Raw genomic sequence first — 24,811 nt, 5'->3', positions numbered from 1 at the left:
TTTCTCCTGGGATTCAGGAGAGAAAGCATGTTTCCAAGAACGATGTATCAATGAAGAGATATGTGAAAAACACCTTGAGGATTGATTCTAAACAACGTTTGCCATGTTTTCAGTCGATATTATGGAGTTAATTTGGAAAAAAGTTTGCGTTTTGAGGACTGAATTTATGGATTTTTTTTGGTAGCCAAATGTGATGTATAAAACGGAGCTATTTCTAATACACAAGGAATCTTTTTGGAAAAACTGAGCATCTGCTATCTAACTGAGAGTATCCTCATTGAAAACATCAGAAGTTCTTCAAAGGTAAATGATTTTATTTGAAGGCTTTTATGTTTTTGTTAATGTTGCGTGCTGGATGCTAACGCTAATGCTAACGCTAAATGCTAACGCGAAATGCTAACTCTAGCTAGCTACTTTTACACAAATGATTGTTTTCCTATGGTTGAGAAGCATATTTTGAAAATCTGAGATGACAGTGTTGTTTACAAAAGGCTAAGCTTGAGAGATGGCATATTTATTTCATTTCATTTGCGATTTTCATAAATAGTTAACGTTGTGTTATGCTAATGAGCTTGCTGATAGATTTACACAATCCTGGATACAGGGGTTTTTTCATAGCTAAACGTGACGCAGAAAACGGAGCGATTTGTCCTAAACAAATAATCTTTCAGGAAAAACTGAACATTTGCTATCTGAGAGTCTCCTCAATGAAAACATCTGAAGTTCTTCAAAGGTAAATGATTTTTTTGAATGCTTTTCTGTTTTTTTGTGTAAATGTTGCCAGCTGAATGCTAATGCTAAATGCTACGTTAGCCATCAATACTGTTACACAAATGATTGTTTTGCAATGGTTGAGAAGCATATTTTGAAAATCTGAGATGACAGTGTTGTTAACAAAAGGCTAAGCTTGAGAGCTAGCATATTTATTTCATTTCATTTGCGATTTTCATGAATAGTTAACGTTGCGTTATGGTAATGAGCTTGAGTCTGTATTCACGAACCCGGATCCGGGATGGGGAGATCAGAAAGGTTAAGGCTGTGGTAGTCACAGAATTTTGTCAGCCGGTGATTGTCAAGCAAATATCTGTCGGTCTCACGGTAATTGATTGTTAATTAACATATACACATTTAGCATCTCCTGGCATCCACACATAGCGTACAAGCCACTGATGCTGACCTTGGCAACATCTCAATTTTAAAAAGTCTAATAAATCCATGTAATATAGCCTATACCTTCACAATAAATCCATTATTTATTTTAGAAAGGTCTAAAGAAGCATGACATGAAGAAAATGTAGTCTATTTCAGAAGAACAGAATAGCATACTCTGAGTTGTCCTTATGTTAGGTCCTGATATGGATATTCCAAAAGGCTGTGACAAGATTTGCTTAGAATTCCGTGGCATTATTTTATAATATGAAGAATAAAATTGAACGATGCTGAATACAATAGAAAGGATATTTTGAGGGAGTGTGCACATGAGGCTATTCAGTGTTGAGCGGTTTACAAAGAAATAGGTATTCATATATGCTTAATTTAGAGTTATTAAAGTAACTTTAGTACTTCTACAAATGTTGGGCTATATATTTAGATTTTTAATACATTGTAAGGCTGCATGTAAGGCTGCACTCTAATGATGATTTGAAATGTGGAGCTCGAAAGACATGAGCTCTGCTTAGTTTTCTTTGCGCAGGCTGTACACAGGACATCAGTCACTCAATCCTGAAACAAAAAAAACACAAAAAAACACATACACCTCAAATATACACTAACACACAGAAACAGAAAATCCTCCATATAATTAAACCCATAAGACTAATAGTACTGTAGAGATCTTTTTACTTTCACACAATGTAGCTGGGTCTCCCTGTCCTGTCCCTAGGAGTCCATCACCCTGCAACACCCCAACCCAACACACCCCACTCGGCTTTAGGTTCTTAGTGAAACATTCATTATTGGTTTCGGTTGTGTTAGGCCAAGGCCAGAGTGACAACCCACAGGATGGCAGACCACCAGGGCCAGCAAGGAGAGAGCTTTAGAGGCCCAGATCCCCAGCCAGGTAATGACCCCCCACTTCTAAAACCACCCCTGGTGGTGGTTATGATGCAAACGTTTTTTTTTGCCTGGTCACAGACAGCTGATGTGTTGTGCAGTGAAGTCCACAAGCAAAGGGAAGGTGAGAGAGGAGGAGAGCATGTAGATGTACGAAGGAATTACAACGAGCAAAGTGATCATGCTGTTTGTATGTGGCTGCTATGAAAGTGAACTGTGTTTGCATGTGATCATTCTGCCAATTCGGTTGAAAAACGTTTCTTAAACGGAAGCAAACGGAATGAAACGCGGATAAACATACCTGAATTTGTCCAATAGAAACTATAATTTGCAATTGTTGGACTAAGGATTACACCCTAGATCAGCTAGATGCAAGCAAGAGTGTGAAAGGCAATATTGAATGTGTCACTGTCTCTCAACTTGATTACAAAAAATTATCTTGACCTATGCACCTAAGTTGTAAACCTTCATTCATAGACTAGCTAGGTTGTAGCAACCTCATGATGGGGATAGAGAAATTAGAATGTCATATGGTTGGCTAAATCTACTGTCATAACTCTCCTGTGAAGATCTGAAGGATCAGGTTACAGTGGGTCAGCTCTACAGTGTGCTCTCTCTCGTAGAGGGGGAGAGTGGGAAGTAGGCTATTTTATGGCAGTCATAAAATACGCTGCCTTTATGCTATGTAGTGTTCGAGATTGGACTGTAAATTGTGGAACACAGAGAGACCCTTGGACATTAAACGTTTGAATAATTTAACAATATTTTTCTTTTTGAGAATGTGGGAGTGGTCCGTAGACACTTAAGGGACAGTCACGTCAAGTTTGTTTAATTTGGTGAGCTCATGAAGGACAGGAAACACACATTACTGTGTCTTTGGTTGTGTCCACATCTCAATTATGGGGTTGATGTATATGTATATGAGTACATATGAAACTATTTGTGAAAAGATGAAATGTGATGTTAGCCTTGTAAATGAGAGTATGTGTTTCCATATGAAGGTTTACCGACAACCGCGGAAGCACCTATTCTATGCAACGACCATCTGTACGCCTGACGTAGGCATTACAACAGACACTATCCAGAGCCACTGAGAAAGCTACAACCACAAAAGACATTGTGACTTCTGGGGAAGTTAACCAGAGACTCTGATGAACAAACTCTCCAGCAGATGGACCGGCGATTCCAACAGAGAAAACAACGACGACATACGGGCATACGGGCATAAATATATATTATTTTCAAATAAGCAGCCATTCATGTGCAAAGCATTAACATTTCAATGAATATAATTATCAACGGTGTGTAGTAAATCCGTTTTGTCTTTCCCACTCTTATCTGTCCCCACCCCTTTCCATTGTCTACCAAGCTGTCATATCGGTTTAGCCCACTAGGGACTTATCAATGCATTGTGTTAGTAACCAATAACTATATTGTTGTTTATGTGTTTCTGTGATTTGTTTAGTTGATTGGTAAATAAATAATTAGGCCAATTTGTATATCACTGATTCATTATGGAGACTAGGGTTCATACAGATATCCAAGGGTTTGCAACATTCAGAAATGAGACTGAGGTAATAATGATACATTAATAGAAGACAAATCGATAAGATATGAAAATATCTGAAGAGTTGGTTCGGGAAAGAGAGACTATAAACATTTTCCCGTGTTGCCCCGACTTCCTAGTTAATTAAAGTTTACATGATTAGTTTAATAATGTAATAATAATTACACATAGAGAATTGATTTGATAAAATAACAATCTTCACATTTAACGATAGTCACAGACACGACACTCTCAGTGTTACATTGAGCTGGGTGAATGGAATATGAATGAGAGTCATCCAATATACTGTAATTGTCATGCCCTGACCTTAGAGATGCCTATTATTCTCTATGTTTGGTTAGGTCAGGGTGTGACTCGGGTGGGAAAGTCTATGTTTTCTATTTCTTTGTTTTTGGCCGAGTGTGGTTCCCAATCAGAGGCAGCTGTCTATTGTTGGGATCATATATAAGTTGTCGTTTTCCTTTTGGGTTTTGTGGGATCTTGTTTTCTGTTTAGTGTTTCTGCCTGACAGAACTGTGCGCTTTCGTTTTTACGTTTGTTATTTTGTTTGAGTGTTTTTTGAAATAAAATAATAATGAACACTTTCCACGCTGCGCTTTGGTCCACTCTTCCTACCACCAACGAGAGTCGTTACAGTAATAGAAATAAGGCCATGAACATTAAAAAAATGATCGTCCTCCTTCATCTTAGACGACACCGACCGCCACTGATCCACAGAAATGAATTAAACGTATTACTTAAACTCAACAAAGACATAATAGCAGTGATGGGCAATTTTTAACACAGAGTTAAACACAGAGATAAAATGTCCTCGAAGCCCAGTCTTCTATAGACAGGAGGCCCATTGCTGTGTAAAAAGGGGCCACAATCTACTTCCAGAAAAGCTGCGGACTAGATGAAATAAAATATAAATGATAATTTCCCCACAATATTCCAACATTGGCACCACTGGCTTTTTTCTGCCAGTGGTTTTAGTCTTCCGTGACCACTGGAAGGAGAATCTCTCCCATCTCTAGGAATTTCAGTATGGAGTGCAAAACATATCGCCCTATTAAATCACTGTCTGGCCCCGGATCCTGAATAATGCAGAGCATGACTGGAGAGGAGCTCAGGGATCATGGAAGAGGGGGAGCTGTGTGGTGTTGTGAGTTTCCTGAATTTAACTCCCTCTCTGGGGATTTCATCAACCTTAACCATAATCCTTCCCCCCTCTCTCTTGCCCCCATTTCTCACTCTCTGCACTACATTGCACCTTATTTTCTGACATGTTATTAAAGTGGTCCATGTGTCTTTTTATGTATATTGACTAGGAAAATGCATTTACTAAATACAGTACAGTCATCTATTTCCTTAGCTCTTTTTTTTTAAAGATACCTTGCTCCAGCTCCTGCTGTGTGTGACGTATAAGCATGCTTCACCAAGCTTGACAATTTTTTAGGGAGGCCATTAACATATTAAACAGGAGGGTTCAACCACAGGCAAGACATCATACATATCACATGAAGACCATTTAGTGCATGGGTTCATATTATTGGCCCATTCTGAAAGAGCATTACATGTCATGTTCTTTAATAGACTCAGCATACTCATTCACTCACAGGAACTCTGTTACCGCACACACACACACCTCAACATCCTCAATCACCACCAATTCTAGAGCACCACTATAACATTAATTATTGTACAGTTCGTTAAATACTGTTGTGTGAAATGTATGGAGATCTCAGATTTTACAGTATGTTGCATATTTTGTATACGCAACAACATTTGATATTTACTCAGACTGTTTGACAGCTAAGTTTATCAGAGGGTTAAGTTGATTGATTCATTCTGGTTGCAGACATGACATTCTACAACTGTTCCTCTTTCCTGGAAGATCTGGTTTGAGATAGATTAGTTAAGATTATAGGAATGACAGCACATAGGGAGACGCAGGGTTGCCTCTGGTACATCGTTTTGGCTGCTTCATTGATGTTATTTTTTCATGTTTCTGCTATGCAGCCACGTGAGCTCGAGTAAAACATTTAATAAAAGCCCAGTACATTTAATGATTAAATTAAAATGTAAATGCAATGTGTCACAATGGACACTTCATGGGTAAACAGAAGCTAATGGTGCATTAACGTACACTCACCCACTATGACAAAATATGTATTGTATCTGTCGCTCTGAATTTCCAGATTTCAGCTTTTCCTGCTGGGAAGGCTGGGGATCAAATTCAGCATATTTGAGAAAACTGTGGTTATTTCTGCTGTGCACACATTGGGCTGTCTAAGGGAAGAACTACATAGCAGGTTGCAGTATTATGCTGTAATGCACATTTAAACCTATGTATGCTTATGAATTAGGGTTAGGTGTGGACATCAAGCTAGCCTCATCCTAGTTCAAGCCTAACCTTAGTTTCAACCCTAACCCTTACCCTGCAGCAACACTAACCCTAGCTTCATGTCCACACCACGGCTCAACCCTTACCCTTACCCTAACCGTAACCATAACCCTAACCCTAGTCTAGATCGTATGGTTAGGGTAACTGTCCAATCAGCACCATCTATTGCAGTGAAGAAGCACACATCCAATCTGTTGGATGACAGGTCCATTGTATGTTGCGAGGTCATTTCAATAGTGTAATTTTGTATTCAAGGTCTACAATATGACATTGTGGCCCCCATCATGTAACCAATCATTGTCAAGAGGGTTTTGTTAGCAACGGTTAGCTAATGGACAACTGAATAATCCTTTTGGATTTAACCAGTTCTCAAGGACATGTCCTCCTGTAGAATAATCGTAGCACGCTGCTCTCTCCCTTATTACTTGAACTAACTCTCTGGTTCCTGTTGAACGATAACTACTTGAAATATTGATTGTGAAGTTAAAAGACAGTAATAAACACATGCAATTAAAAAGCAATAGTGAGGGGTTTGTCAATTAACTGTGTACTGGAATTCCCCTGCAGGAGTTCTGAGGACAGATTAGAGAAACAGCCATTTGCCCACCTTGAATGTTGTTTTAAAAGTGGTTACCTAATTCATGTATAATGGCTCCTTCACCGGTAAATGATTAGCCAGCATTTTCATATGAAGTGATTAAAGTTAGCATATCAATTCACATTAAATGGATTTGTGCCACAGAAACTATAGCAACAAGATAATTACGACTATGAATAGTAATTAGAATGGGATAATTGACAATGGGTGTAGTTGTAGAAATGCAATTACAGTGAAGTGTAACCTCTCTTGTACGTCCTGACGCTGGGGATTCCATGTGAATTATAACGTGCCATGTTGATTAGGGCCGATATCCCAGCATGCTGTCCTTTAATGGGATTACTTTGATTAAGTACCTTGTTTAATTGAAGTGGGTGGGCAGAGCTGAGGGGGCAGCATATTCCTAGAAGGAGTCATACTATAATATAGAGTTATAATTATGTATTTTGTTGTGTGTGTTCCAAAGGCTTTTAGTTCAGGAGAATATTCAAGCACCAACCTAATATTGAAACATGGGTAAAAATGAAACGTAAAATCATTTTTTTGCATCCTGTGTCTTTGTGCTGTTGTTGAAGAAACATTTACATTCAGTCCCATTTGAGACAAGAAATATGCCAAGTTTGAAATCCTGCCTCGGTTCGTGATACATTAAAACAGGCATTCCACATACAGCAAGATTACATCTGTGGGTCCCTACACTCTCATTCCATCCCCCTTAAAATCCCATGTCAAATGTGTGATATGAAACTTCAAATAATGTGGTTTTCTTATTGCATTTGGCCATTGTTTATTACTCTATGTTGGATACTGAAGCGTAAAGTAATTTCAGGACCTCTATCGCTCCCACACACTTGATGCTGAGGGTGTCAGCATCAGCAATACTTCACGAAGGGGTTTATTGAAACATAAAAGGCAAAAGTTGTATTCTAACTTCTCAACGTAATGTTTTTTCAAGGGCATGTTAACACAGGCTTGTATTTTCAACTGCATTCACACTGTTCATTTGTTCTCCACAACTTACAAGATCTCACGCAGACTGACGACCTTCCAGGGGAATACATGGACTTGCTTGATTGATTTGTCTTTATTGAGTGCATTTAATACAATATTTCTTCTCAGAAAGTTACAACTACAAACTCTGACATACTCAGCACAATAAACAAATTTGTAACTGTACAATGACACCCCCGAACAAATGAAAAGATCCCTCCTGGTTGTGTCAAGTCTTATTTACAGTAGGTTGGATGAGTGTGTCCGTTCTCATGTCGCTATGTTGTTGCTTTCCAGCCTCAGTCCAGTGACATGGCCGGAGAAAAAAGCCACCAGTGAGATGTCTTTGAAAATGGAAAGGGGCGGTTTCACAATGGCGTACTCTGAAAATGTAGGGGAAATCTGTCTTGATCCAAGCAATCTACTTTTTTTTGACGAGCTGGAAGTATTACATTCCTCAAAATGTAGATAAATACTGGTTTTGAAAACAGACAAACAAACAAAAAAATCAGAGAGAAATTTCTCACAACACTCCAAAAACAGCAATATCCTGGGAGACAAGTTTGTTTAAGTGGCAGGAGAATAGGAGAGCAAGGGAGTGAAAGTTAGCGTTTGGGCCAGGAGGTTTCTTATCTGCTGGTGGATTACTTAAAGTGGCACAATTACAAGGGGAGATGAAGTCAATGTGACAATTAAACAGTCTAGAAAGTCAGCAATACCACCATAAAGTATGTCCACTTGAATAAGGAATGAATCCACTTATAGGAATCTCTAAGTTTGCCTCAATGAGTCTGGGAGTGTCTGCATTTGCTGTTGGACCTTGACTTTTAACGAGACTGTCTGAATTACAGAAAGGCACTTTAAATGCAGAACACAGATAAGAGACCTCACAATGTCAGACTACTTTCACATTCAGCGCAAGTTCTCCAACTTCTCCCAGCTTTCATCTTCAAAATAACAACACTTTTTCCAATTCCACCAGTCTATTACCCGAATCAGTGGAGTGAAGCTGAACACTAACGTCCAACCGTTACCAAATTACTATTATAAAAAGGAAAACTTGAATAAGGACAGCAACTTTTTATGTCCCCACAGAATGAACAGATGTCTAATTTAGAAAGACTTAAAATTCCATAATGACACTTTCTTCTTCAAAGTCTGCTTGAATGCAGGTGATACAATACTCTCAGTATGATGTTATGCATTAGGTACTGTTGAGACAGATTTGGCGAAAGTGTTTTTGTAACACTTAACCTGATGGGCCCTGACATACAGTACAGTCTGCTCTGCTCAATAATAACTCTTTGTTGCCACCAATAACTAACTGTGAGAGGTTACCATGACACTGCTGAAGACAGCTCCTACTGTGATAGTAGTTAGAGAGACAATGATTTGCAATGGCGATGGCAGTTACTCTGTACATAGCTTCACATGCAGTCTAAGGCCTGCTGAGCAAATATGCACACAAATGAACAGTAGACACTTTTTCAAAGGTATTATGTTAGAAGGCTCCCACTTGTTACCCTGTAATCCGTCATATTTGAGCTGGGTAATGAATTTGATGCTTCAGTTCCAGCGTCTAGGTCCCCAGGAGAACACAGCCACCCACTTCAAGCTATTAACCTGCACTGTTTCAACAGCCCCCATCATCACCACACATCATTATGGGCTGATCGCAAATAGATGATGTCTATCGTCAGTAGATATCAACGTAATTAAAAAAGGAGTGGAAGTACAAGGCAATGAAATGTCAGAATCTGATAGGAGAATGACCTGTCTGTAACAATCAGTATTCCCCCAGACGTTTTGAACCTCATTCCTGCCACTTAATGGCTTGGCGTGGGAGGAAGTCACCTGTGTTAATTAAAAGGTAGCTTTACAAAGTCCATCCCTATTACTTATATTCCGACTCTCTCTGTCATAATAACAACAACCTTCACTGACTTACATCGTGCTTTTGACACAGTTCTTTAACGCGCCTCGAGTAGCCCAGAATCAACACAGCATGGTCAACCCAACATGACAAACTGGGAAAGATGTTCTGTTGTCATGTTTGAAAAGGAACTGGAAATGGTAGGTAACGTTCTATTGTAGTAGTGTGGTGAAAGCACAAAGCACTTGAGACTGTCAATACAACTTTCAGATTTCATATAACCTTCACTGTCCCTGTAACATTATTTCTTAGCCTGGGTATTCGATGCACAACACTAGACACTTACTGACTCTTGTAGTTGTATGGGTTCAATGTCAATCTGGTCTCTGAAAGTCTAAAACATTACAAAGAGATATCTTATATGTATATATAAACAGTGTATCCTTTAATACAGAATCAGTCATGTCGGTCTTTACCCCATGGATCTGCCTCCTATTGGGAAGAACTTCCAAGTGCCTCCATAGAAAAGAACCCTTCATGACTACAACGATCCTAAACTATTCAGGTGAAACTAGCTGTTGTTGTTGCAAAAAATGCAAGCATACAATTAATATCCATATAGTATTTACAAATCATCTTCAATATGAAGATTCATTTAAATAAGTCAATCTACTTGTTTTGATTTTAATATCTTTTTTGTATTTTTTTTTAAATTTGGGTGACACCGTTTGATGCTGTTCTTTGGCTAAGTCATCCCATTGATCCTCACATAAAGTAGCACAGGTTTTTTATATTTTATTTTTCGCAATTTAAGACCATCTGTCAGAGCAGGCAAACAAACGCCCTTGCATTTCCACTTGCTCTATTCTTCAGCAAAAAATAAGCCAACTTGATAGACTGCTGTGATTGAACCAGTGAAGTTGTTCTGAGGCAGAATCTTATCTTCTATCCCTTTGTACCTTCAGTAGACTAGAGGGCAGGTATCTTTCCCTCTGGTCTTCAGAAAGTGTGTTGTGGGCGTGAATGTTGTTGTTAGATCAAGGCTAGTGTCTCCACCCTGGTGTATTCTTTAGGGTCATCAGGAGTTGTACTATGGGTTCCATGGTGGTGGTGGTGGCCCCCCTGCAGTCAGGCCATGGAGTTGGGAGACTGGGCCATCTGGTCCCTCATAGACTGGACACTGCTCAGGATCTTCTTCTGATGGCCGGCCAGGGTCACTCCTATCCTCAACAGGTCTCTGACAAACAGGACGAACAGTGTCAACAACATGGCTGAGAGATGGAGGTGTTCACAGTACAGTACCTCATGGCTGTGTGTTTTCTCTTGGATGGAATTATTGGGCTATGGATATTCTCATTGTGCGTGTACTAATACATAGACAAACAATCCCACCATGCACAAACACAATGGTACAATATTTTGTCTGCTTGAGGCAGAGCAGAAATATAAACATGTAGGGATGGTTTCCAGCGCAGTAAACAATGTGCCAGATACACTCCCTGCTAGAGATAAGCACAAAATATTTTTACTGTTCCCATTCATATGGTAATACACTGTTCTATTCACAATGGTAAGCCCAGAATGGACACTATTGGTTGAGGAGTGCTGGGAATTGTTGCTGACTTCTACAGTAGCAGTCAAATGGACAACACTAATCTCAAGGCCATCTATTTGATAACTTTTTTTCCCCCCCACATTTCTTTTAACCAGGTAGGCTAGTTGAGAACAAGTTCCCATTTGCAACTGCGACCTGGCCAAGATAAAGCAAAGCAGTGTGACACAGACAACAACACAGAGTTACACATGGAGTAAACAATAAACAAGCCAATAACACAATAAACAAGTCAATGACACAGTAGAAAAAAAGAATGTCTATATACAGTGTGTGCAAAAGGCATGAGGAGGTAGGCAATAAATAGGCCATAGGAGCGAAGTAATTACAATTCAGCAGATTAACACTGGAGTGATAAATGAGCAGATGATGTTGTTCAAGTAGAGATACTGGTGTGCAAAACAGCAGAAAAGTACATTTAAAAAAACAGTATGGGGATGCGGTAGGTAGATTGGGTGGGCTATTTACAGATGGACTATGTACAGCTGCAGCGATCGGCTAGCTGCTCAGATAGTTGATATTTAAAGTTGGTGAGGGAAATAAAAGTCTCCAACTTCAGCGATTTTTGCAATTTGTTCCAGTCACTGGCAGCAGAGATCTGGAAGGAAAGGCGGCCAAATGAGGTGTTGGCTTTGGGGATGATAAGTGAGATAGATATACCTGCTGGAATGTGTGCTACGGGTGGGTGTTTTTATCGTGACCAGTGAACTGAGATAAGGCGGAGCTTTACCTAGCATAGACTTATAGATGACCTGGAGCCAGTGGGTCTGGCGACGAATATGTAGCGAGGGCCAGCTGACTAGACCATACAGGTCACAGTGGTGGGTGGTATAAGGTAATTTGGTAATAAAACGGATGGTACTGTGATAGACTGCATCCAGTTTGCTGAGTAGAGTGTTGGAAGCTATTTTGTAGATGACATCGCCGAAGTCGAGGATCGGTAGGATTGTAATTTTTACGAGGGTAAGTTTGGCGGGGTGAGATAAGGAGGCTTTGTTGCGAAATAGAAAGCCGATTCTAGATTTGATTTTGGATTGGAGATGTGTCTTGTCATGGAGCCAGAACTGAGTGATTTCTCCTTAGATGAGCCAGCTGCAAAGTCAAAATGTCCTTTTTGGTCTGAATTTAAAATTAGGGTTAGGCATTAGGGTTAGCAGTGTGGCTAGGGTTAGGGTTAAAATCAGATGTTATGACTTTGTGGCTGTGCCAGCTAATGACCACTCTGCAGAGCTGCCTCCAGAACAAGATTCATGACAAAAAACGCTAACCGGCAAACAACCAAAGGAAAGCCAATCATTTGTCCTACTTTAAATAATTTGTATTCGTGCCACTATCAAATCAAAGTGATTAGTAAGACCTTGGCGACGTAGACCTATCCAGAGCTCTGAATGCCTGGTGGATTTGAAGCATGACAGTCCTGAGCTCCTATGGACATTTACTGAAGGGATTATTCCTGTGTCTGAGCCAGGAGCATGATTCCCATTATTCTGAGACAGCTTTTTGAAGGTGGATGTGTGACTGCAATGGCCTGTGTGGCTGGTTGGCTGTCTCAGTGAACCTGATTGAAAATTCATTCCAGCCTGCCCCATTACGCTACATCTAGAAGAGTGCAAATCTAATTATAGGGGGATAATACTTCTGAGACCTTCTGTAATCTGTGACAAATGAGTGTGTTGCGTTCACCCGTTTGCGTGTGTGTGCATGTGTGCAGGCAGGTGTGTGTTTTCCATGACTGCTAGTGTAACACTTCTCAAAAAAAGTAATATTGGGAAGCATCTACCTGATCAAGGGCTGATCAAATATTATATTGCTACAGTGGATAGTGATTGGAGGGTTTTACTATTTGGTGACTCCTCATAAGATGGGGAAATTAGGTGGGATATGACGACGTCAGGACTTACTCAGAGGTGATCTGAGCCACCAGGGGTAAGGAGGTGAAGCCGGACCCCAGAAAGGTGTCTCTGTACTGGCCCATCTTGATGGCACCTAGCCAGTCCTCCACAGAGGTGAAGGTGGTGAAGTCTGGAATGGAGCGGCCCAGCAGGGGCTGAGAAGGCCTATGGAGAAAAAGAGAGGAGAGGGATGAAACATTGAAGGGATGTGGTACAGGAGAGGGGAAACCTGGGACAAGTGTTTCAGTAATATGGTTTGTGTGCTATGAAGGTGATGTATGTGTTCTGTTGAGAGTCAAACCAGTTTTTACAGACGTACACTGCAGTGATGGTGGCCACAGCTTTGAGGCTGGTAGGGTTGCGCATCATCTTGTCCAGCGTATTGACGATGTCAGGGAATTTGGGCCGGGCGTTTCTGTCTTTCTGCCAGCAGTCCAGCATCAGCTGGTGTAGTGCTGTGGGGCAGTCCATGGGAGGGGGCAGACGGTAGTCCTGCTCTATGGCATTGATCACCTGTACCAGGAGGAGAGGAGAAAGAGATGTCACATTTAAAGAGAGGAAAGGAAGGAAAAAGAGAGGGACATAGTAGACTACACTGGGAGACTGAGAATCAAAAGGACACTCCATGAACCTAGACTACAGGGACGGACAAAGGTGTTGGTTTGAACACATTGTTTGACAGCGAAACATACATATGAAACACAAATCTAATATGGAAAATGTCCATTGTGGTTCTAAACAATGGAAGAGCTCATAACCAATTGACAAAGGTTTTTTGATTTCCTGTATGTTTCAAGACACCTGCAACTGAACTGCTTCCAAATTGGAGGTTTCAGAACACCATAACAGAGCAGTGGATGCCCGCTCTAATAGGATTTCATTGGCACACTTCCAATGATATCATCATATCCAATTTAAGCTTCCTTACAGCTTGTCACTGCTTGTATAAGACCTAGCTTTGTGTTTGTGTAAACACTAGCTGTAAGGAGGGGAAAGATACACCGAATACAATGTGCAAAGTTTTGTTCAACTTCACAGAAATTTGCACTCTTTGTGACCCAGGTATCTTCACTCTACATCCAAATCTGTCAATCAAAGTTTACAGTAACATCCCATTTGATTAATCTATTTTCTCTATCCATACGATCCTCAGCAGCTTTTCCCTGGTCTCTGTGCTGCAGCTGAACTTCAGGCAGAACAACGGATACCACAGCTGATAATTGCTTTCAAAAACAGGATGGTCTGAAGGGATTTTGATATATCTCCGTTCCCTGATTTCTCTTTTATCAGAGAGAGGGTGGTCTCTCCAGACAGCCGTCAATCACCACAGCATAAAAGAAGAGACAGCTTTGCTATAGAAACCGGCAGGAGCCAGCTTCCTTTTGGGGGCTGGGGCCTGATTGCTTGTAAAATTGAAAAAAAGGAGAGAGTGGGAATTTAATGAACTATATACCGAGAGCTGGTCTGTGTTAAGAAATCTTCCCCCGCCCCTGACTATTCAACCTTGATTGCAGGAGAGTGGCAGGCGAGAGAGTTGCTGTCTGGGAATTCACTACGGGAGATCTCGTTAGTGTCTGAGGTAGGACTGTTGCAAATGGGAAGCCGTGCATTCACAATAATCTTCTTTACCTATAATCCTCCGTCATCTCTAGGTGGGTTACTCCAAGGATTTACAGAGTGCTGCACTGGTGGAGACTGCAGTGCCACTACACAGGCTCTGAATAAAAACTGCACACAACTACAGAGTCTGGCAGACAGACAGATCCACAACAATTCAGCAGTGTAATATTTGTGATGGAGATTTGAGGAGACCAGTGTTAAGTGTTAGTTTGACATAAAACGAGTATGAATATGAAACTCAGTGTCAATACAGACAAAAGCTCACTAGTAGACACCCGTAATGACATCCTTAAATGAAATAATGAGCCCTGTATCATGGTATTCTCAATTTATTTAATGCAGTCACATACAGTGCACTCAGAAAGTATTCACACCCCTTGACTTTTTCCACATTTTGTTGTGTTACAGCCTGAATTAAAAATAGTATAAATTGAGATTTTGTGTCACTGGCCTACACACAAAACCCCATGATGTCAAAGTGGAATTATTTTTCTTATTGTTTGCAATAAGGCACTACAGTAAAACTGCAAAAAAACGTGACAAAGAAATGTACTATGTCCTGAATACAAAGCGTTATGTTTGGGGCAAATGCAAAAAACACATCACCTCGTACTACTCTTCATATTTTCAAGCATAGTGGTGGCTGCATCATGTTATGGGTATGCTTGTCATTGTCAAGGACAGGGTTGTTTTTTACATAAAAAGAAACGGACTAAAGCCAAGTACAGGAAAAATCCTAGAGGAAAACCTGTTTCAGTCTGCTTTGAAACAGACACTGGGAGACAAATTCACCTTTCAGCAGGACAATAACCTAAAACACAAGGCCACATATACACTGGAGTTGTTTACCAAAATGACATTGAATCTTTCTGAGTGGCTTAGTTACAGTTTTGACTTAAATCATCTTGAAAATATATGGCAAGACTTTAAAATGGCTGTCAAGCAATGATCAAGAACCAACTTGACAGAGATTGAAGAATTGTTAAAAGAATAATGTGCAAAGCTGTTAGAGACATACCCAGAAAGAATAGCAGCTGTAATCACTGCATATGTATTGACTCAGGGTTGTGAATACTTATGTAAATTAGATATTTCTGTATGTCATTTTCAATAAATTTGCAAAAGTGTCAAAAAACATGCTTTCACATGGTACTGTGTGTAGATTGGTGAGAAAAAACAAATATTTAATCCCTTTTGAATTCAGGCTGTAACACAACAAAATGTGGAATAAGGAAAGGGATATGAATACTTTCTGAAGGCACTGTATCTGTTAATACTGCAAGGAAGTTGTATAATACTCACGTCCTGGTTGCTCATGTCCCAGTACGGCCGCTCGCCAAATGACATCACCTCCCACATGACGATGCCGTAGCTCCACACGTCACTGGCTGAGGTGAACTTCCTGTAAGCGATGGCCTCAGGGGCTGTCCATCTCACCGGGATCTTCCCTCCCTGGGGGGAGAGACAGAGACAAGGAAGAAAGAGAGGGAGATGTTTTAGACTGTAATCTTGTGTCTCTTTACACTGGCTGGTTAGACATGACATTTGACCGTTTCCTGCTTTTTAAGGGCAAGGCCCAAATGTAATAGCCAAAGACGAATGGAGAACCATATCTGTGAGCTTCCTCTTATAAATACACTGAAATCACCCCAGCAATCAGAGTATTTATTCAAAACATACCATCTCCATATCAAAAACATATGCAATGGACTTAAAACCACTCTATTTATATAGCATTATAAACATTCTTTTGGAAAACCTTTTTTTTAATCACAAGCTGACTATATTTATTTTGAAAAAATATATTAGTTATGAGTGTACCAACAACACTGGCTCACCATGCAATTATTTTCATTAACATTGATGAACGATGCTCATTACATATTTCCCACCATGCATACAGGACACCCTGGGTGATTTCTCTTACAACTCCTGGAAGAGTGTACTCTTAACAGCACCAAAAGGCCTTGACGTGTATGCTTTTGGATAAGCCTGACTCCAAAAGAACTGCAGGCTTACACAGCCCTCCTCTGGATCTAGCTACATGCTCTACAGGGAACATATTTATGAGTGTGTGCTGTTAGAGAATCACATTGGGCTGATGGTGGATCCCATCTATTGGAGACAGTTGAATTAGAGACCTCTGTAAGCTGGACTGAAAGTCATGAAGCTCAAGTCCTGTTCTGATTGTTCTGGGCAGAGAGTATTGGGGTTGAAAAGCCTGTGCTGTGAATTCACAGGACTGAGAGAAAACCGCTGATGAGTGTTGAGCAGGGAAACCACCAGCAATAATATTCACATGCCATCAACAGCTAAATGGACCTGATGCTTACAAGTCAGTTGTTGATTCAATAATAACACATGTATTACTAAGGATCTATTTTAGAAGGAAGGTTTTTGATGTGGAAGTGTATTCAGTGTGACATCATGAGAAATGAACCATTGTTCAGAAGCATGCTTTGAATCAAACTCTCAGTTCTTGTGCATTTCATTTACAGCGCTTGAGATACTTTCCCTCTGTGTGTTCTTTGGCTCCTGGAGGCGAGCTCAGATGTCTCTTCCACAACAGGATAAAGGAATGCTACAGCAAATACTACAAATCCCAGTATTTCCTGCTGAATGTATTATGCTTCAATGGTTAGCTCGTTTGAGGCTGCATTGCAGATCCCCTATAATTAACGCTATGGGGGAGGCAGCCGAACCGCAGGTTTTTAATAAAGCAAATTTTTGAAATGCAGAGGAAAACAAAAGGCTTGGCTCACACTGTATATTTATAATGAATAGAGTCGACTTTCTCTCTCTACCCAATAAAAACTGTGAGAAGAGAGAATTCCCTCAGGGAAACAAGGAAATTATGAAACTTAAAAGTGTTGACAGTATTACTGTAAGGTCTATAGTCAACAAAGCTTCAGAGCTCCAGACACTGTGTGATGTCTAGTGTAAGGAGTGGAGAAGGCATAATGAATGGAGAGAGATAGTGAAGGGAGTGGAGAAAGGCATAAGGAATGGAGAGAGATAGTGTAGGGAGTGGAGAAAGGCATAAGGAATGGAGAGAGATAGTGTAGGGAGTGGAGAAAGGCATAATGAATGGAGAGAGAGTGTAAGGAGTGGAGAAGGCATAATGAATGGAGAGATAGTGTAGGGAGTGGAGAAAGGCATAAGGTTGGAGAGAGATAGTGTAGGGAGTGGAGAAGGGCATAAGGAATGGAGAGATATAGTGTAGGGAGTGGAGAAAGGCATAAGGAATGGAGAGAGATAGTGTAGGGAGTGGAGAAAGGCATAAGGTTGGAGAGAGATAGTGTAGGGAGTGGAGAAGGGCATAAGGAATGGAGAGATATAGTGTAGGGAGTGGAGAAAGGCATAAGGAATGGAGAGATATAGTGTAGGGAGTGGAGAAAGGCATAAGGAATGGAGAGATATAGTGTAGGGAGTGGAGAAAGGCATAAGGAATGGAGAGATATAGTGTAGGGAGTGGAGAAATGCATAAGGAATGGAGAGAGAGTGTAAGTGGAAAAAGGCATACTGAATGGAAAGAGATAGGAGCCTTTATTAATTCATATAGGAGCCTTTATTAATATCATTAAAAGCTGCTTCGTTTTGGTACTGCGTGTTGGTTACACCATGACTGTTACTTAAATGAATGACAAGAATTACATGTCATAATTTATTGAAGTATTTGAAATGGGTGTCTTCTTTTTGAGGGGTATGCTAACCTACATACAACACATACAGAAATTACCGCTCTCCTGTATCTCTCCATAGCACAAATACAGGCAACCCTCTCTCCTGTATCTCTCCCTAGAACAAACACAGGCAAACCTCTCTCCTGTATCTCTCCATAGAACAAACACAGGCGAAACTCTCTCCTGTATCTCTCCCTAGAGCAAACACAGGCAAACCTCTCTCCTGTATCTCTCCCTAGCACAAACACAGGCAAACCTTTCTCCTGTATCTCTCCCTAGCACAAATACAGGCAACCCTCTCTCCTGTATCTCTCCCTAGAACAAACACAGGCAAACCTCTCTCCTGTATCTCTCCCTAGCACAAACACAGGCAAACCTCTCTCCTGTATCTCTCCCTAGCACAAACACAGGCAAACCTCTTTCCTGTATCTCTCCCTAGCACAAACACAGGCAAATCTCTCTCCTGTATCTCTCCTTAGAACAAACACAGGCAAACCTCTCTCCTGTATATCTCCCTAGCACAAACACAGGCAACCCTCTCTCCCTCTGTTTCCTTTCCTCTCCCTCCCTCTCATGCACGCACACACACACACTCACACAATCTTCATGTAGTATACATTTACACACATATAACGTAAGCTCATAAATCTGCCACAGCAAATCATAAATAGTAATGTGAAGCCTAACCAGATTACTTTGTTTTTCCAATCTTCAAGGATAAATTAGACTATTAATATGGCAGAGGGGTGATGAAAAATGCATTTCATGCCAGCCGGCATAATTTGGTTTATGATCCCATTGGGTGAAGAGAATGGCACTTATTCTGTAAAAAAATACAACTCCAGGGGTATCGAGGGCTGGCTTTTCCCATCTCACATTCTTGCTTTTATAGTACAGTTAAACCCAAATCAATATGGCCCTACTCCAGATATGTATCATTGGGACATTTCAGCAAAGCAGGCTTTTCCCCTCCGTCTCCAGTGACTGTCATCCCTTCTTAAAGCCAAGTGGGTTTCACACTGTCAAAACCATGAGGATATGTATCTACATGACAGGAAGCAGGGAAACCCTGCATTAATGGAAATTTAGAGAGCAGTACAAGTTATATTGATATTTTCTGGAAAAACAGTTTGTGGAAACCGACTGGGTAGATATGGATTGATACATTACAAACAGGAATAGGAACTAATTATCAAGTATTCCTCCCTAACATAAAGCATTCCCATGATTCCTGCATTACGTATGCTCTAACTTCTTTAAATATTGACAAACTTACTTTATATTTGTGTCAATATTGAGATGTTGAAGTCACATACTGCACAAGGGACCAGGAGCTTGGCTTAGATAGGTCAAAGATGATGCGTTAAATGACCTCTATGAAGGACTGGACATAAATTATTAGATGAGAAAATGTAAATGGTGAGCCACCCACTGTGCAGTTCTGGTGCTCTTTGATAGCTTGTTCTGTACAGCTTTGGGCCTCTACATTCTTCTGTCTCAACTCTCACTCCCCATGATGTGTGTGACATTTACAAAGGCCTACAAGTCACTGCACACACTCACACTACAAATCTCCCCTACAAAGGTGAGTAAAAGAGCCCCTCATGGCCAAAGCCATTATATCAGGTTTGTTATAATATGTGTGATATATGTGAAATAAACAATTAGCAATTAGATTGTATGTATGTATAGTGCAATTCATCAGTGAAATCGAACATGCTTTTCAATTAGTAATCTTACTGCCAATGGGTTGCAGTCAGCAACTAAAAGACTGGTTGGAAGTAGGAGAAATGCTTTACCTCTGCAATGTTTTTTTATTTATTTTTTTAATCAGGTGCGGTTAAGAAATAACCTTTTCACCTCAAAAAGCCCTTTCAGAGCCAACCAACAGAACATTGGCTGGAGAACTGGAATTAAAAGGGCAAGCAAACAGAAAGAAATCAATGATGTTGTTTAGCAGTGCAGTCTGAGGTGCTAAGGGTAGAGCTCGTTAGGTGAAAAGGCCGACCCCAGCCCAGATAGCTCTGTTTCCCATTTCAAACAGCAGTGGAGCAGCACAGCCCTGTAATGGAAACAGCTAGCCTGTTGGCCAGGTTCGTTCCTCATGTTGAGTTGGGATATGATGAGAAACTGAAGCATTGGAGCTACCTCTGCCATATTTATCACAGCAAACCCATGTTATAGGAGAAAATATGGCTCTGTACAACGTGACGATCGGGAGTAGGCTACAGTACTAAGAGCTTAACATTTCCACACCCTACATGTATAATTGTAGTCTAACCAACACCCAAATGGAGATTCAGTGAAAATAAAAATCTCATTGATTTGTCAAGACCAGTCCCCATGCTTGTCTCAGAGGAGCACGAAAGGGTGCTGAAATAGTGACCACAGCGGGTAGGCTATTGCTTCAAATCCTATTGCTTCTAACTTCAATATGCTCTTTAAATCATTAAGACCTACACCACTTTTAACCTTTTTGGGATAGGGTGCAGCATTTTCACTTTTGGATGAATAGCGTACCCAGAGTGAACTGCCTCCTACTCTGTCCCAGATACTAATATATGCATAATATTATTAGTATTGGATAGAAAACACTCCAAAGTTTCTAAAACTGTTTGGATGATATCTGTGAATATAACAGAACTCACATGGCAGGCGAAAACCTGAGAAAAATCCAACCAGGAAATGGTACATCTGACATTTGTAGTTTTTCAAAGCTTGGCCTACCGAATACACATTGAGATATGGATGAGGTTGCACTTCCTAGGGCTTCCACTATATGTCAACCGTCTTTAGAAACTGGTTTGAGGATTCTACTATAAAGGAGGGGCTCATGAGACCTCTTTGAGTCAGTGGTCTGGCAGAGAGCGTTGGTCTCATGACGCGCGCTCCCGACAGAGTTACTTCTCGTTCCAGTGCTTTTCTGAAGACAAAGGAATTCTCCGGTTGGAAAATTATTGATGTTTTATGTTAAAAATATCCTAACGATTGATTCCATACATCGTTTGACATGTTTCTAAAGGACTGTAACGGAACTTTTTGAGTTTTTGTCTGGATGAAGTGCCTGCGCCTCGAAGATGGATTACTGGGCTGAACATGATGACAACAAGTGGCTATTTGGACATAAATGAAGGAACTTTATGGAACAAATCAGTCATTTATTGTCGAACTGGGATTCCTGGGAGTGCCTTCTGATGAAGGTCATCAAAGGTAAGTGAATATTTATGGTGTTGTTTCTAACTTTGTTGATTCCAAAATGGTGGATATTCCTCTGGCTGTTTTGTGTTCTGAGCGCCGTTCTCAGATTATGCTTTTTCAGTAAAGTTTTTTGCAAATCTGACACAGCAGTTGCATTAACCTGTTGAGTCTATGGGGGCGCTATTTCATTATTGGATAAAAAAACGTGCCCGTTTTAAGCGCAATATTTTGTCACGAAAAGATGCTCGACTATGCATATAATTGACAGCTTTGGAAAGAAAACAGTCTAACGTTTCCAAAACTGCAAAGATATTATCTGTGAGCGCCACAGAACTCATGCTACAGGCGAAACCAAGATGAAACTTCAAACAGGAAATGAGCAGAATTTCTGAAGCTCTGTTTTCCAATGTCTCCTTATATGGCTGTGAATGCACCAGGAACGAGCCTGCGCTTTCTGTCGTTTCTTCAAGATGTCTGCAGCATTGTGACGTATTTGTAGGCATATCATTGGAAGATTGGCCATAAGAGACTACATTTTTCAGGGGTCCGCCCGGTGTCCTTTGTCTAAATTGGTGCGATTTCTCCTAAACAAATAATCTTTCAGGAAAAACTGAACATTTGCTATCTAACAGAGTCTCCTCATTGAAAACATCTGAAGTTCTTCAAAGGTAAATGATTTTATTTGAATGCTTTTCTGGTTTTTGTGAAAATGTTGCCTGCTGAATGCTAACGCTAATGCTAACGCTAACGCTAAATGCTACGCTAGCTAGCTACTGTTACACAAATGTTTGTTTTCCTATAGTTGAGAAGCATATTTTGAAAATCTGAGATGACAGTGTTGTTAACAAAAGGCTAAGCTTGAGAACTAGCATATTTATTTCATTTCATTTGCGATTTTCATGAATAGTTAACGTTGCGTTATGGTAATGAGCTTGAGTCTGTATTCACGATCCTGGATCCGGGATGGCTAAGTGCAACTGGTTTAAGGAGAAGTCTATCTTTAATTCTGTGAATAACACTAGTATCTTTTATCAATGTTTGTTATTAATTAGTATTTCTGCAAAATCACCGGATGTTTTGGAATCAAAACATTACTGCACGTATAAGGTGCCAATGTAAACTGAGATTTCTGGATATAAATATGCACATTATCGAACAAAACATACATGTATTGTGTAACATGATGTCCTATGAGTGTCATCTGATGAAGATCATCAAAGGTTAGTGATTAATTTTATCTATAATTCTGCTTTTTGTGACTCCTATCTTTGGCTGGAAAAATGGCTGTGTTTTTTTCGACTTGGCTATGACCTAACATAATCATATGTTGTGCTTTAGCTCTAAAGCATTTTAAAATCAGACACGACGGGTAGATTAACAATATGTTTATCTTTCATTTGCTGTATTGGACTTGGTAATGTGTGAAAGTTACATATAAAAAAAATTAAAAAATGAATTTCGCGGGTGGCCTTTTCAGTGTAAGGGAATACCCCCCTGATTTGGACAAAAACAAATGGCGGTATATTGGCATTGGACAAACCATATACACGATGGTCAATACCACCCAATTTGGCGTTGATTCATGCAAAGTATATTGCAAATGCCATATGGCAATTGCCAATTGTAACACTTCAAAATTCCAATAGGGGGCGTGTGCGTTCCACCGGGGCATTTCATATTGCAAATGGCACCCAAGTCAACATCCAAAAGCCAAATTTTGAAAAATGACATTTTTTAAAAAAAACTTAAAACCCCTTAAAAAAGTGCTTTCTGGACCTTTTTTCGAAATTCTTTCGAGTTTTTTGTCAATTACACATGGGTAAGTACTGTATGAGTATACTTTTGTCATCATATATATATATTTTTTAAGTACATGCGCATAAGGCATATGTTTTGTCCATTTGCAATATGATTTCATAGGAAGTCAAAAGTCAAAAGTCAAAAATGTCAAAATTTGGTAAAAAACTTCACACATCCTTAAAAAAGTGCTTTCTGGACCTTTTTTCAAAATTCTTTCGATTTTTGTGTCAATTACACATGTATAAGAACTTTATCAACATACTTTAGTCATACTTTATTATCATATATATATATTTTTTTTTACTTGTGCATAAGGCATATGTTTTCTCCATTTGGAATATGATTTCATAGGAAGTCAAAAGTCAAAAGTCAAAAATGTCAAAATTTGGTAAAAAACTTCATACATCCTTAAAAAAGTGCTTTCTTGACCTTTTTTCAAAATTCTTTCGATTTTTGTGTCAATAACACATGTATAAGAACTTTATCAACATACTTTAGTCATGCTTTATTATCATATTTTTTTTACTTGTGCATAAGGCATATGTTTTCTCCATTTGCAATATGATGTCATAGGAAGTCAAAAGTCAAAGTCAAAAGTAACGATTTTCCTCCGTGCAACTGATGATCTAAAATGTGCAACAAAATTTTTTTGATTTTTTTTGTTTATGTTTCCTTACTTTTTCAAAGTCACTGTGCATTTGCAATATGTTTTAATGGGCAGATACCATCACGAATTTGTCATGCTCAAAATTCAAACTTTACTTTGCTCAAACTATACCTTGGTCAACTTGTATTACATATTTCTTTTTGTTTTACTTGTGCATAAGGCATATGTTTTCTCCATTTGCAATATGATGTCATAGGAAGTCAAAAGTCAAAGTCAAAAGTAAATATTTTCCTCCGTGCACCTGGTGATCTGAAATGTGCACCTGGTGACCTGAAATGTGCACCTGGTGATCTAAAATATGCAACTGGTAACCCAAAAAAGAAATTTTGGGATGTTTTTTTGTTTATGTTTCCTTACTTTTTCAAAGTCACTGTACATTTGCAATATGTTTTAATGGGCAGGTACCATCACGAATTTGTCATGCTCAAAATTCAAACTTTACTTTGCTCAAACTATACCTTGGTCAACTTGTATTACATATTTCTTTTTGTTTTACTTGTGCATAAGGCATATGTTTTCTCCATTTGCAATATGATGTCATAGGAAGTCAAAAGTCAAAGTCAAAAGTAAATATTTTCCTCCGTGCACCTGGTGATCTGAAATGTGCACCTGGTGACCTGAAATGTGCACCTGGTGATCTAAAATATGCAACTGGTAACCCAAAAAAAAATTTTTGGGATGTTTTTTTGTTTATGTTTCCTTACTTTTTCAAAGTCACTGTGCATTTGCAATATGTTTTAATGGGCAGGTACCATCACGAATTTGTCATGCTCAAAATTCAAGCTTGTGATCTAAAATATGCAGCTGGTTACCCAACATTTTTTGGGATGTTTTTTTGTTTATGTTTCCTTACTTTTTCAAAGTCACTGTGCA

General features: G+C 39.7%; 1 protein-coding gene across 1 annotated transcript in view; it reads right to left on the bottom strand.

Annotated features, from left to right (window-relative positions):
* Nucleotides 1-7,668: 7,668 nt before the first annotated feature.
* The window catches only part of LOC110524404 (ephrin type-B receptor 1), a 208,975-nt gene continuing 191,832 nt past the window's right edge, over nucleotides 7,669-24,811 (bottom strand). Inside the window, exons 13-16 of the mRNA XM_021604004.2 lie at nucleotides 15,893-16,042; nucleotides 13,290-13,483; nucleotides 12,980-13,135; nucleotides 7,669-10,703 (exon numbers count right to left, since the gene is read on the bottom strand). Of these exons, the coding sequence (XP_021459679.2) occupies nucleotides 10,595-10,703; nucleotides 12,980-13,135; nucleotides 13,290-13,483; nucleotides 15,893-16,042 (609 nt within the window). The 3' untranslated portion in view covers nucleotides 7,669-10,594. The remainder of the gene's footprint in view (nucleotides 10,704-12,979; nucleotides 13,136-13,289; nucleotides 13,484-15,892; nucleotides 16,043-24,811) is intronic.

Source organism: Oncorhynchus mykiss, chromosome 5 (genome assembly GCF_013265735.2).
Source record: "Oncorhynchus mykiss isolate Arlee chromosome 5, USDA_OmykA_1.1, whole genome shotgun sequence".
Taxonomy (NCBI): Eukaryota; Metazoa; Chordata; class Actinopteri; order Salmoniformes; family Salmonidae; genus Oncorhynchus; species Oncorhynchus mykiss.
Note: the sequence above shows the minus strand (reverse complement) of the source record. Positions and strands in the feature narration are given on the sequence as shown.